Source organism: Mauremys mutica, chromosome 13 (genome assembly GCF_020497125.1).
Source record: "Mauremys mutica isolate MM-2020 ecotype Southern chromosome 13, ASM2049712v1, whole genome shotgun sequence".
NCBI lineage: Eukaryota > Metazoa > Chordata > Testudines > Geoemydidae > Mauremys > Mauremys mutica.
This window is the reverse complement of record NC_059084.1, coordinates 33,261,901-33,276,104: the sequence shown is the minus strand read 5'-3', so window position 1 is coordinate 33,276,104 and position 14,204 is coordinate 33,261,901. Positions and strand designations below refer to the sequence as shown.

At 58.9% G+C, this 14,204-nt stretch overlaps 1 protein-coding gene across 1 annotated transcript in view; it reads right to left on the bottom strand.

Moving 5' to 3' along the window:
- The window catches only part of LOC123348304, a 45,950-nt gene extending 32,503 nt beyond the window's left edge, over positions 1–13,447 (bottom strand). The window contains exons 1-4 of the mRNA XM_044985821.1: positions 13,187–13,447; positions 3,469–3,569; positions 729–2,223; positions 140–271 (exon numbers count right to left, since the gene is read on the bottom strand). Coding sequence (XP_044841756.1) covers positions 140–271; positions 729–2,223; positions 3,469–3,474 — 1,633 coding nt within the window. The 5' untranslated portion in view covers positions 3,475–3,569; positions 13,187–13,447. The remainder of the gene's footprint in view (positions 1–139; positions 272–728; positions 2,224–3,468; positions 3,570–13,186) is intronic.
- Between the last annotated feature and the right edge of the window lie 757 nt (positions 13,448–14,204).

The window sequence follows — 14,204 nt, the reverse complement described above, 5'->3', positions numbered from 1 at the left end:
GTGGGGCTGCCAGTCCGAGTGCAGCTCCTGAGGTGCCCTGCATTGCATGGGCTCCCCTCTGCCTCTCCCCGCCAGCCAGAGGGGCCATAGAGAGCCTGGGGAGGGCTCTGTCCTGCAGGATCCCCAGCACCCAGCTCACCTGTGTGGACACGCAGATGCACCTTGAGATGGTGGGAGGAGCGAAAGGTTTTCCCGCAGTACGGACAGTCTTTGCCTGACATGCTGCGGCCCCCATCCGGACGCAGGGCCCCGCTGCGCAGCCCCTTCTCCTCTGCACAGACAGGAGGGACAGCGTGAGCCCAGGAGATGGGGGTTCAGGGGAGGGGCAGGGAGTGCAGGCCTCTGGGGCTGGGGGGACATGTGGCTGGGGGGGAACGCAGAAGATGGGTGGGAGCTGTGGGGGCCGTATTCACCCTCTATGCCTGGGCTGGGCAGGGCCGTGGTGCTGGGGGTATGTAGGTGGGATAAGGGGGGGCGCTGTGGGGGCCGTATTCACCCTGGGCTGGGCAGGGCCGTGGTGCTGGGGGTATGTAGGTGGGATAAGGGGGGGCGCTGTGGGGGCCGTATTCACCCTGGGCTGGGCAGGGCCGTGGTGCTGGGGGTATGTAGGTGGGATAAGGTGGGGGGCGCTGTGGGGGCCGTATTCACCCTGGGCTGGGCAGGGCCGTGGTGCTGGGGGTATGTAAGTGGGGTAAGGAGGGTGGTGGGGGTGGAGGGGCCATACTCACCCTGTGTCCCCGGGCTGGGTAGGGCCGTGCCCCAGCCGGTGCCTGCGTTGGAGCCGCCCCCGCCATCCGTGGGCAGCCCGTGTCCCGCTGCTGCGTGGAGCGAAGCCAGCGCCCCCAGGGCCCGGCCCCTGGCCCAATCACTATCCTGGGGCCGGTGGCTGCGGGTGTGCAGGGCCATCTGCTGGTAGGTAGCGAAGGCCCGGGCGCAGTCGGGGCAGCGGTGCTGCCCCACGCTGGCGCCACCCTCCTCCCTGGCCGCCTCACCCCTGTTGTGCCGCCGGCGCTCGCCCCACAGCTGGGAAGCCGCCTCCTGCCCACTCTCCACTGCTCGGGCCGTGGCCTGGAGCCGCTCGGCGCAGCTGGCGTCTCCTGGTGGGCGCAGCTCCAGGTAGCCCAGGAAGGAGCCCTGCTCGGCCTTGTCCGGGGGCGGCAGGAAGGCAGGGTACAGGGCCTCATAGCCCAGCAGCAGCCCCCGAGGCGCCTTGGGCTTCCCGCCGGCCGCCGGCACGGCCGCACCCCGCTCGCCCTTCAGCCCCAGCTTGCTGAGATGCACCTTCATGTGGTTCTTGAGGAACCAGGGCTCCTTGAAGCAGCGCCCGCAGACCTGGCACTTGTGGTCGAAGGAGTCCTTGTGTTTGCGCATATGCCCCTTGAGGAACCAGGACTGGGTGAAGGCCTGGCCGCACACCTGGCAGCGGAACTCGGCGGGGGGCGGCGCGGCGGGGGCTGGGGGCGCTGGGGGGGGGTGGGCTTCCCGGCTGTGCCGCTGCAGCTCCCCCTCCTGGGCGGCAGCAAAGGGGCACTGCCCACACTTGTAGGGCTGGTGCAGGATCCGCAGGTGTCGCTCCTGCTCCCCCACCGTCCGGAACTTGCCTTTGCAGAAGGGGCAGCGAAAGCTGGGGGGAGGCAGCGGCGGTGGGGGTGACGGGGGGGCAGGGGGCGGGGCTGGCGGGGGGATAGGCAGCGGGGGGGGCTCCTCCTCCTCCTCTTCCTCCTCTTCTTCCTCCCCCTCGCTGGCGGCTGGCGGGCCGCGCCGCAGCAGTGCCCGCTCCTCCAGCTCCAGCAGCAGGCGGCTCTGGTGGCTGAGGCGGGCGCAGGCCTCAGGGCGGTGGGAGCGGAGGTGGAGTCGCAGGAGGCCGCGCTGGGCAGCGCGGTGCCCACAGTAGGGGCAGGTGAAGGGGGTCTCGCTGGCGTGGATCCGCGTGTGCAGCGCTAGGATGCTGTTGAAGCGGAAGCGCTTGCCGCAGACGGCGCAGGAGTAGGGCCGGGCTTTGCGCCCCCCGCCTGCCCCCAGTGCAGGCCCTGGCCCATTGAAGTAGCGCTGCAGGTCCAGCTCTCCGTTGAAGGCCGGGTTTTCGCCCTCGCCAGGGGACAGCTCCTCGGGCAGGGGGGACGGCAGAGGCTCCTGCTGGAGTGGGGGAGACGGCAGGGCTGCACAGCTGGCAGGGCTGGAGTCCACCGCCTTGTGTGGGGATGGCGACCGGGAGTCCACCTCCTGCAGGGGACAAGAGGGAAGGGGAGCACTGGAGCTGGAAGACAAGTGAGGAATAAAGGGCACCCAGGAAAGGCCCTCTCCTAACTCCCAATAGTTGGAGATTGGGTGAGAGATGGGCTGGAAATGGATTTCCCAGGTCAGGAAAAAAGTTGTGATTTTGGACCTAAAATAACCAGTGCCTGAGTCTGCAGAGAGCCTGAGCCCATCGCTGTGAGAGGGGGAAGCTGCCCCAAGTGAGACCGTCACAGCTACACTGTCTGGAGGGGCCCCCAGAACGACACTGCTCTGGCGGCCTCTCCAGTGCCACCCTGGTAGCAGCTCCACACAGTGACAACTGATGCAAAGCAATTCCCTAATTTCCCTGAATGGGTCCTTTAACCCAAGGGTCCAATATGACAAAGTGGGAATTGTCTGTAATATTTTCATGAAGCCTACACATGCCTCAGTTTCCCTCTGTAGTTTGCATTGCTATTCAGTGGAGGGAAAAGGGGGCAGTGCAGGGCACATGGTGTGGGTGACACCTTGCTGTCTGGACTGCTGTCTGCAGTGAATAGGGTCATTAAGGAACTGGTTGAAACCAACCCAGCCCAACAGAGGGTCCAAAGAAACAAAGGAAGCCCCAAGCACTGAACAATCGGCACTCAACAGCGCAGGCAGGTGGGGCTGTGAACTCAGCAGGGCCCTGCCTGGAGACAAAGGATGAGAGGTGACCAGCAGGGGACGAAGTGTGGGCCTCTGCTCTCACCTTATGGACTGCGTCTTAACCTCTGTCTCTGTGCTAACCCGAGCCCTCCAATGCTGTGTGCCAGGCGACAATAAACCACTGCCTGGTTTGAAAATGCTGCCTGGTGCCACTGTAAATATTTGCTGAGCACGTTTGACCTGGAGGATGCCTCTGAGCTGGAGTCCCTCAGCTGGACTCATTGAGCACAGCTCAGGGAGTGACTCAAAACGGCTGGAGCCCCGAGGCTCAGGCACTGAGGCCGCGTGGCCTCCCCTGAAGGAAGCATTGGACCCCTTAGGGCTCTGGCCCACTGATGGGTTCCTCCAGAATGGACAGTGTTAAAAGCTGGGGCCTAGCACAGACTCTGTGGCTCCATGAAACTCAGCAACTCCAATCCCCTGCCGGGCCGGGGTGAGGGAATCCCACTGTCTGTGTTTACACCCTCATCAGTTCTCCTTTCCAGGGGGCCTCCAGGCCCAAGGCTAGGAAATGGGATCCCAGCGGGATGGAAGAGCACTCACCTCCATGGTGTCAGCGATCACATGCTTCAGGCCTGCTCTTTCAGGGCAGCCGAGGGGATGGGGCCGGGTGCATCTTCAAACCCAACAGACAGTGGCATGGGCTGCGAGAGAAAAATCAGAAGAGCTCAGAATTTGTAACCCAGGGATTCACTCCGGACACCCACAATGTAGGATTCACCCCCAATGCCAGCATTGCACAGGGACTCCGGAGCAGCGGCACAGCAGCCAGAGCTGAAAACAGGGGAGTTTGAATGGAGGTGTGTGGGAGAAGGGAGGCAAGACCCTGTTCCTTCGGGGCAGAGACAGGAGCTTAGGTGGGAAGGCTCTGACTCCTCCAGAGGCAGCAGTGCAAGTGACCCAAGGAACGACAGAGACAATGAAGGTGACTGGATGTGGAAGCTGCAGGATGTACGCTATTCTGGAGAGGGACCCTTAAGTGCTGCCTGATACAGCTGATGGAGGAGACGACCCAAGGTCTGGAGATGCAGCTAGAAAGTCTGGTTGTGTTTCAAAGGGGATTTGAGCGGCTGATGAAGGGAAGCAGCTGAAGGGAAACCTCCAGACTTGCAGATGCAGGCTAGACCGGAGAGCTGCGAGGTTAGCCTGCCAGGTTGGGTAAGTGCACAGTGGAAGCTTGAGATCCAAGCAGAAGAAAAGACCCGGCTAGTGAAGAGTAGAGCTGAGGAAGAGGTTTGCTGAGCTGGAAAAGGAAGGGGCGCAGCAGGCAGTGACAGAAGTTGGGAGGGTGAGGAAGAAGAGAAGAGCGGCTAGTTCTACAAGAAGAGGGGAAGAGGCAATGGAGATCCAGAGTTCGGAGCCCCAGGAGGACCGGAGAGGATGACATGCTGAGGACCGCAAGTGAGAGTAGAAGACAAGAAGACACAGCCAGAAAAAACGGAGGGCGAGAGGGTGGAGAATTGCACCATCCCTCGGAAAAGGCAGGTCTCCATGACGGGGGATTCCCTACTACGGGTATGTCTACACTATGAAATTAGGTCGATTTAATATGTCAATTTTTTTAGAAATTGATTTGATACAGTTGATTGTGTGTGTTCTCATTTAAGACCATTAACAGTACCGAGGCTAGCGTCGACTTTCAGAGTGTTGCACTGTGGGTAGCTATCCCATAGTTCCCACAGTCTCCACTGCCCATTGGAATTCTGGGTTGAGCTCCCAATGCCTGATGGGGCAAAAACATTGTCACGGGTGGTTCTGGGTACATGTTGTCAACCTCCCCCCCACCACCGGCCCCCGTGAAAGCAACGGCAAAAAATAGTTTCTCGCCTTTTTTCCTGGGTTACCCATGCAGACGACATACCATGGCAAGCATGGAGCCCGCTCAGCTCACTGTCACTGTACGTCTCCTGGGTGCTGCTGGCAGACACAGTACTGCATTGCTACACAGCAGCAGCTCCTTGCCTTTGCAAGTTAGCAAAGACGATTAGGAGCCGTATTGTACCATCTGCTGCTGTCTCCTGGTTCCTCCTGGCCAGCCTCAGTGAGGTCGGTCGGGGGCGCCTGGCCAGACATGGGTGCTCCTGGCTGGCCTCGGTGAGGTCGGTCGAGGGCGCCTGGGCAGACATGGGTGCTCCTGGCCGGCCTCGGTGAGGTCGGTCAGGGGCGCCTGGGCAGACATGGGTGCTCCTGGCTGGCCTCGGTGAGGTCAGTCGGGGGCGCCTGGACATAAATGGGAGTGACTCCAGGTCATTCCCTTCTTTAAGTTTCATCTAATGGAGATTCAGTCCTGCCTGGAATATCAGGAAAGCCTATCAATGAACCAGAGAGGCAAACGGCTGCTCTGGGTCAGAGCCCCAAACATCCCGCTTCTATGATGAGCTGCAGGCCATTCTAGGGGGTGCCCCTGCAACTACCCCACCCCTGTGCATCCCTCCTCCTCCATGGTCACCTCCGCTGATGAGCTCTGCGTGGTCACTTCTGCTGATCAGCTCGCCATGGTGGCCAAACAGGAAATGAAATTCAAAAGTTCGCAGGGCTTTTCCTGTCTACCTGGCCAGTGCATCTGAGTTGAGAGTGCTGTCCAGAGAGGTCACAATGGGGCACTCTGGGATAGCTCCCGGAGGCCAATACTGTCAAATTGCATCCACACTACCCCAAATTCGACCCAGCAGGGTTGATTTCAGCACTAATCCCCTCCTCGGGGAGGAGTACAGAAATTGATTTTAAGAACCCTTTAAGTTGACAAAAATGGCTTCGTCGTGTGGACGGGTGCAGGGTTAAATCGATCTAATGCTGCTAAATTCGACCTAAAGTCGTAGTATAGACCAGGGCTAAGAAGAACAGACAGGCCTGTCACCAGAGCTGATCCGGAGAACAGCCGGGGGTGCTGTCTGCCGGGAGCTAAGATACAGGATGGGGACCTGAGGCTGAAGAGGATACTGATGGGAGCAGGCAAGAACCTACTGACTGTCCTTCACGTGGGAACAAATGATACAGCTAGATTCAAGGGAGAGTATACCAAGCTGGGGAAGACACTTAAAGCAATGGAGGCTCAGGGGATCTTCCATGGGATTCTGCCTGTCCCTAGAGGAGTAGAGCAAAGGCGAGACAAGATTATGATCATCAGCAGATGGCTCAGGCTGTGGTGCTATAAGGGGGGGGCTTTGGGATGTTGACCACTGGGAGGCAATTCACGGAGGGAGGCCTGTTCTCATGGGATAGACTCCACCTGAGTAGGGAGGGAAATAGACTTTTGGCCTGGAGGTTGGCACAACTCATTAAAAGAGCTTTAAACTAGGAACTCGGGGAAGACGGTTGGGTGATGCTCATGTAATCTCCATGCCTGATTCTAACACTGAGCGGGTGGAAAATCAAGTACAAGAGGATAGAGCAATGGAGACAGGAACAGCAGAGGGTAGGAGAATGGACAACAAGAGGAAAGACAGAGCCAGAACCAATGACACTAATAGTCTTAGGTGATGCTGGTAGTATAATGACTGTACCTAATGGGCGAGAAATCTGTGCCAAGCCAAGCAGAAACAGCTAAGATGTCTGTACACCAATGCAAGGAGCCTGGGTAACAAAACGGAGGAGCTAGAATGGCTGGTGCAGGAAGTGAAACCAGCTATTACAGGGATAACAGAAACATGGTGGTAGAGCAGTTATGGCAGGAGCACGGGTATTGAAGGCTCTGTGCTCCTCAAAGACAGAAATAAAGGTAAAGGTGGTGGAGCAGCATTGTATGTTTACGATGAGGTAGATTGTAAAGAAATTAGAGGTGATGGAATGGATAAAAGGGAATCTGGGTCAAAATCACTTTGGGGAAGAAAGGTAACAGAGACTCCCCTGGGGCAGTGCTCGGGGTGTGCTACAGACCCCCCAGGATCTGGTCTGGATAGGGATAGAGACCTCTTTAAGGTTTTTAATGAAAGAAATACTACTGGGAATTATGTGATTATGGGAGACTTTAACTTCCCAGATATAGGAGGGAGGACAAGTGCTACTAATAATAGTAGGGCCCAGATGTCCCTGGATGTGATAGCTGACAGATTTCTTCACCAAATAGTTGCTGAACCAACAAGAAGTGATGCCATTTTAGATCTAGTGCTGGTAAGAAGCAAGGACCGCATGAAAGAACTGGTTGTAGAGGACAACTTTTGTTTGAGTGCTCATGAGTTAATTCAGTTTAAACTAAACTGAAGGACAAGCAAAAATAGGTCTGCACTGGGGTCCTTGATTTCCAAAGGGCAAACTTTACAAAATTAAGGGACTTATTATGGAAGTGGACTGGCCTGAGGAACTCAAGGATCTGAATGTGGAGGAGGCTTGGAATTAATTTCAGTCAAAGCTATGTGAAGTCGGCATCCCAAGCAAGGGAAAAATTTGTAGGGAGGGTTGCAGGCCAAGCTGGATGAACAAGCATCTCAAACAGGCTAGTGAGAGAAAGCTGAAAGCCTACAAGGGATGGATCAGCAAAGAAAGCCACCTCTTTGCAGGGGTGCTGGAAAAACGTTTTCAGTGGGGTGCTGAAGGCAGAAACCATGTATTTCAGTTGTTTTGTTATTACTACTTCAAGCCAGGGGGTGCACTAGCACCCCCAGCTCTCTTGACCATCAACAAGGTTAGCCTTGAAATTAGGCAAAGGTTTCTAAGCATCAGAGGAGTGAAGTTCTGGAACAGCCTCCCAAAGGGAGCAGTGTCTGAGCTTGGTAAGTGTCTGGAGGGGATGTTATGATGGGACTGCCTGCCTGGCATATGGCCCAATACTCCAAGAGGCCGGTGACTGGGCACTAGGTGGGGAGGGCTCTGAGTTACGACAGAGAATTCTTTCCCAGGGGTCTGGCTGGTGGGTCTCACCCACATGCTCAGGGTCTAAGCGATTGCCATATCTGATACCGGGAAGGAATTTTCCCCTGGGTCAGATTGGCAGAGACCCTGGGGCATTTTCCCTTCCTCTGCAGCATGGGGCACGGGTCACTTCTTGTTATGAACTAGAGCAAAGGGTGGGTTCTCTGTAACTTGAAGTCTTTAAACCAACATTTGAGGATGTCAGTAACTCAGCCAGAGGTCGGAGTCTGTTACTGGAGTGGGGTGGGTGAGGTTCTGTGGCCGGTGATGTGTAGGGGGTCAGAACTAGATGAACATGATGGTTCATTCAGCCCTTAGAGTCTATGAGACGTCAGTTTCACACACACCAGCATCAGACTGGAATTCACACACCTCCCAAAACCAGCATCACAAGGGTTGCCAACTTTCTAATCGCACAAACCCAAACACCCCTTCCTCGCCCCTTCCCCAAGGATCCACCCCTGCCCTACCCCTTCTCTGAGGTCCCGCCCCTGCTTGCGCCATCCCCCCTCTCCCTCCATCACTCACTCTCCCCCACCCTCACTCACTTTCACTGGGCTGGGGCAGGGAGGCGGGGGTGGGAGGTGGTTCAGGGTCCCGGCAGTGCTCACCTCGGCTCCCATGTCCCTGCAGCCCCTAGATGGCTAGAGAGGCTCCGTGCGCTGCCCTCGTGCTTGCAGGCAACACCCCCGCAGCTCCCATCGGTTTCCAGCCAATGGGAGCTGCGGAGCTGGCACTCGGGGCGGGGCAGTGCGCGGAGCCTCCCTGGCCACCCATGCACCTAGGGGTCTAGCGGCCGCTTCCAGGAGCTGCACAGAGCCAGGGCAGGCAGAGAGCCCACCTTAGCCCCAGGCCCCTGCTGTGCTGCCACCTGGACTTTTAACGGCCCGGTCAGCAGTGCCAACCGGAACTGCCAGGTTCCCTTTTCGACTGGGCGTTCCAGTCAAAAAACAGACACCTGGCAACCCTACCTCTAAATCCATGCTCACCTCCACAGCCAGCCTGGCCTGGCCCAGAGTGCTCTGCCCAGCCACCCCCGCCCAGGGCACAGCCCTCTGCCCAGCCACCCCCGCCCAGGGCACAGCCCTCTGCCCAGCCACCCCCGCCCAGGGCACAGCCCTCTGCCCAGCCACCCCCGCCCAGGGCACAGCCCTCTGCCCAGCCACCCCCGCTCAGGGCACAGCCCTCTGCCCAGCCGGCCTGGCCCAGATCCCTTGCATGGCCAGCCTGGCGCAACCCAGCCCAGAGCTCCCTGCACAGCTAGCCTGGCCTGGCCCAGCCCAGGGCCCTCTGCCCAGCCAGCCCAGACCCAAAGCCAGAGTCCCCTGCCCAGCCTCCATGTGGTACCAGGGGCTGGTGCAGTCATGGGCTGGGTGAACAGCTGCGTGTTCGGGTCGCTGACAGGTTTGGGCTGAACCAAATCCCAACATTTTGAAAATTTTCTGCAACACAAAACAATCCATTTCTGGTTGAGCCAAACACGTTACCGAGACTGGACTGGTTCAGGCCTTTGTCCAGGCCTAGCAGAGCCCTCCAGTCTCACCTTTAGCCCAGCAGTCACAGCACTTCCCTGGGAGGGGGCAGCCCCTGGTTCAGTTCCCCCGTGCTGATAGGAAGGAGGGACTTGACCTGGGTCTCCCCCTTTGCAGGAGGGGGCCCTGGCAGCTGTTGGAGCTGTTCCACTGTGTACAGTGCCTGCTCCAAGCCCCAGGCGATCGACTCAGTCTCATGCTCTCCCTGGCCCAGTGACTATCCATTGTCACTAGGGACGATGCCAGATGGCCACTGGGCCTTGCCCAGCATAGCTCGGCCTCACGTGGGGAGCAGGCGGGGGGTATGAGCGCATCCTGAAGGGATCGAACCTGAGAGGATGTTTCTCAGCCTTGTCTCTGATTCCTTGGGCCTGCTGGGACCTTGGCTGAAAAGGGCCACAGACCAGGGGACAGGGAGTCAGTGCCACATTGCTCAGAGCACTTGCAGCTCTGAACTGGGACTATGACTATAATGATAATGACTATCACCCAATGTCATGCTTCAGGGCTGCAGCTCCTGCAGGGTCAGGAAGAATGTTTCCTCCCCATGCACAGCTGCCAGATGGATTGAGGCGGTGAAGGTGGGGTCACCTTCCTCTGAAGCATCAGGGATCATCCACAGCTGGAAGGAAATACTGGATGTGGCTGCTGTGAGCTGATCCAGAGAATTCTGCCTTAGATACTCGGCTGGTGGGTCTTGCTCAGGGTCAAACCAATTGTCAGATTTGGGATTGGGGAGGAATTTCCCCCTCAGATTGGCAGGGACCCGGGGGGGCGGGGTGTATCTCGCCTTCCTCTGCAGCATGGGCATTGGTGTGCCGCAGTCTCCCGTTCTCTGCCTCTGGCACATAACCATTTAGTCTCTAAGGACTGACATGCTTTGGCCTAAGTCAGGTAATTGAGTGAGTCCTGCATTATGTCTGGCTGACTGAGAGTGGAGTTGCTAGAAGGAGATGCCCAATCTTTGATTAGTGATGGAGAATCCACCCTGTGAGTTGCTCTAACATCAATTCCCCTCCTTATTAAGCATTTGCATGTTGTTCCCAGTTGGAATTTACAGCCATTGGTCGCCCACAAAGCAAACAGAGCTCTCAGACATGAAGTGTGCCCTCAGATGCTGTGGTGGCTGCCTGTTTTTGCAGAGAGCCTGAAGCCCCAGTTCCCAGGAGACAACTCCTCTGACCCCCATGGGCTCATTGCAGACTCAGTGCCATGCCCAGTGGTGGCTGCATTGTCCACATTAATAATTTCAGTGCTGGTCTGGACTGGGGACAATGGTGGGCAGGCAGTGGGAAGGCACAGCCAGGACACAAGGAAAGGAGGAGGAGGGGATCGAAAAGATGGCCTGAAAGGCTGGTGGGGATTCCCACTGAATGCAACAGTAAGGCACTGAGCAAACAGCACCCACACGTTTCACTTCAAGCTGGTCAGAAAACGGGGAGACGTTTTCCCAGAAAATTCTGACTCTGTTGAAAAAATACAAACGTATTTTGCCACTAAAAAGAAAAAAAAAATCAGTTTTCTGTGGGGGTGAAGGGTGTCCTAGTGAAGAGGAGCGGCCCGTAGCTCTTTCCACCCACTCAGGCAGGGGGGAGGGACTCCCACCGGAGATGGGCAGTGGTACGAAGCCCCCCAGCCTGTGTGTGTGTGTGTGGGGGGGGGAATTCCCAGTGGAGATGGGCAGCGATTTAGTGACTGTCTGTACTCAGTGCTCTCCCTCATGCCTCTGCCCGGCCAGGGGCTCCCATGCACACAGCCTGGAGGGCAAACCCCACTTTGCATGGAGAATGCCCCAGCTAGTGCTCTGGTCCCTGCTAGCCCTTACATGCCCAGACCCCACTGGGATCCCAGTGACCTATTGACCTTGGCTGGGAGCCCCCGGGAACACAGGCATTGCCAGCTGGGGCCGCGCTGCAGCCCCTCTAACCCAGATGTTCTCTCCAACAGTGACCAGCACCAGATGCTGCAGAGGCAGGGGTAGGACCCGTGTGGTAGCAGTGTGCGGTAACCTGCCCCCCCAGCCCCAGGAGATCTCATCCTGCTCGCTAATGCCTTAAGCCCCAAAGCAGGAATAATCTCCTTGTTGGCATGAACTGTTATAACCCTGGACATGCCTGTACTCCAGAGAAACTGCCTGTGCATCTTTATAAGCGGGTGCAGCTCTCGGCCTCAGCAACACCCTGTGGCAGAGAGTTCCACCGGCTCGTCACTCCTTGTGTGTGAAAAAGCATTTCTTTTGATCCGTTTTCAATTCCCCCTTTTAATCTCATTGACCAGCCCTTGTCCTTATGCTGTCAGAAGGGAGGCCCCCCCTTCTCCAGACCGGTCGGTATTATATAGACCCGGGTCCTGCCACCTCTTAGCAATCCACCTTGTTTCCAGCCCCTCATAATTCTCACTGTACCGCTAATATGCACTAGTCTCTGGGACGGGGTGCCCAGCACGGCACAGTGTCCAGAGGGGGCCACCCCATGGATTTATAAATCAGCTTTGTGACATTTGCTGTGATTCCCCACCCCAGATATTAACTGTGCTGTGATTCCCTGCACAGAGCCCTGCCAGAAGGAAGTTAGTCAAGGGGCAAAGCCACGGCGAATGGAGGCTCCGCACACCCTGCTCTCTGTGCCTGGCCTGGGGCTACCCTCACACCCATGCTCTTCCCCACAGGGCCCTGCCCCAGGGAAGGTGCAGGGTGTAGGCCCCAGGCTTAGGTCACTATCCCGTCACCGCATCCTGAGCCCTGCATGGAGACGGCCGAGTTCTTGGCCCCTGGACTGACTCATGTCCATGGTGCATGGCAGCCCCTGGGAGGCAGCTGGGTTAACCCTAACCCTGACCGCCTGGGTGTTTGCCCTTGCCCTCAGTGACCCCCTGCCTCCTCCTTTCCCCTGCGCCAGCGCCTTTCCCCCTTCGCTCTGGGGGCCCTGCCGCCTGTGATGGGGCCGGCCCAGCTGGGGGAGGGGGAGCTCCCCAGAGCGAGGCCCAGGGAAGAGGGGAGCGCCAGGCCTCAGGGAAGCCCCGGGTCCCAGCCAGCCAGCCCAGTGTGGGCAGAGGAGGGGAGCAGCTCCCAGCTCGGTCTGCTCGCCAGTGTGCACCTGTCCCGGCGAGGGGCGGGGGAGGGAGCCGGCCCTGCGAAAGGGCTTTATCCCAAGGCATCCCCTCCCCCGCCTGCCCGCCCATCCGTCTGCACAAACTTCTGGGGCCTCCATGAAAGGAGCCCAAAGAAAAAGGATTAAGGTCCGTCTCCCCCCTGCCGCTGGGAGAGCGGCCGCCCTGCCCCCCAGCTCCCCCAGGCCGCACCGGGGACCGCTTTCCTGCCTTGCCCTGCAGCCAGCAGCTCCCAAAGTTGGGCAAGTGCCCCCCCTGCCCAAGCCGGGGAGCCCAGACAAGTACGGGATTGTCCCCGCTGGCCCCTTCCCCCAGCCGGGGAGAACAAAAGGAGCCGGAGCCGGAGCAGCAGCAGCGCCCGCCTGACTCCTTTGTGCCACTTGTGCTCATGCAAAACAGCACATTCCAGCTCGCCTGGCCCCTGCGCCCCCACCCTGGCCGGGAGCGCCCCAGCCCCCCCTGCCTCCAAGCATCTTTTATCCCCCGGCCCCCAAGAAACTGACCCCTCCCCCCTAGGCCCCGGCTCGCGCCTGCAGTACAAAGGGCTGCCCTGGGGAGCAGGCCCACTGTGCCACGCAGGCCAGCAGCACCCCCTCTTCCCCGCCACCTCCCCGGCCAGCGGGAGAGCCACAGCAAAAGTTGACTTAGTTTCCCCTGACCGGGCACCCCCTCCCCCATCTGCACGGCACCTGCTCCCAAGTTGGAGCCAGGGCCGGCGCCCAGCCATGGGGCGGCGGGGGCGCTGGCGTGGGCCGCGCGGCACAGCTACTCACGGGCCGGGCGAGGCGACAGCTGGGGAGCCCCCCGCGCCAGCGCTGGGCTGGGGCTGACTGAGCAGAGCAGAGCGGCAAGCGGCCGGCCTCCCCCCTCATTGTATGGAGCAGGCATGCATGCAGCAATTTGCATTTTTTAAGCTTTTCATCACTGCACAGGCAGCGCCGGGAGTTTTCTCCCCCTCTCGCCGCCCAGCTCAAAATGGTGGCAGGGCCGGGGGGGGGGGGGGGTGTCCCACACAGGCCGGGCTGCCAGGCATGGGGGGAGACAAGGGCCTTTCCCAGTCCCCCCTCTTTTCTTTGTTTAGACGGTGACATTTGGTAGAGTCCTGGTTATTGATCACAACATTAAAGAGACAGCGACTGGGAGAGAGACAGAGCAGCCGAGAGACAGGGCGCAGGTGGGGGTAGGAGCCAGGCTGCAGGGCAGGGGGTAGGAGCTCAGGGATGGGGCACAGGGGTGGGGGGTAGGAGCTCAGGGATGGGGCAGGAGCCCAGATGGGGCATGTGGTGGGGCTATTAGCCCAGGGACGGGGATCCGGGTGGGTGAAGAACTCAGTGAAGGGTTGTGGGGCAGGGGTAGGACCCATCTGTCCTGTGGGATCACAGCACAGCACAGGTGGTCAGAGGGGACTCTAGGCCTCTCTCTCCTGTGGGGTTATGGCCCCAATGCAAGTGGGTTTGAAGGGGCTCAGGGTCTGTTTTGCTTATGGGGAGCACAACCCCAGCATGGAGGATGGGGGTCTCTAGGTCTCTCTTCCCGTGGGGGTCACCGCCCCAGGGCGGGGGGGGGGCTGCTCTGAGCTGGTCTCTCCCATGGGGCCTAGGGTCTATGGGCCTGTCTCTCCTGTGGAGGCTGGGGGTCTCTGGGCCTGTCTCTCCTGTGTGTGTGTGTGGGGGGGGTCACAGCCCCAGGGCTGGGGGTCTCTGGGCCTGTCTCTCCTGTGGGGGTCACAGCCCCAGCCCCAGCCCCAGCCCCAGGGAAGGAACAATCAGTTGCACGCATACAAAATGGGAA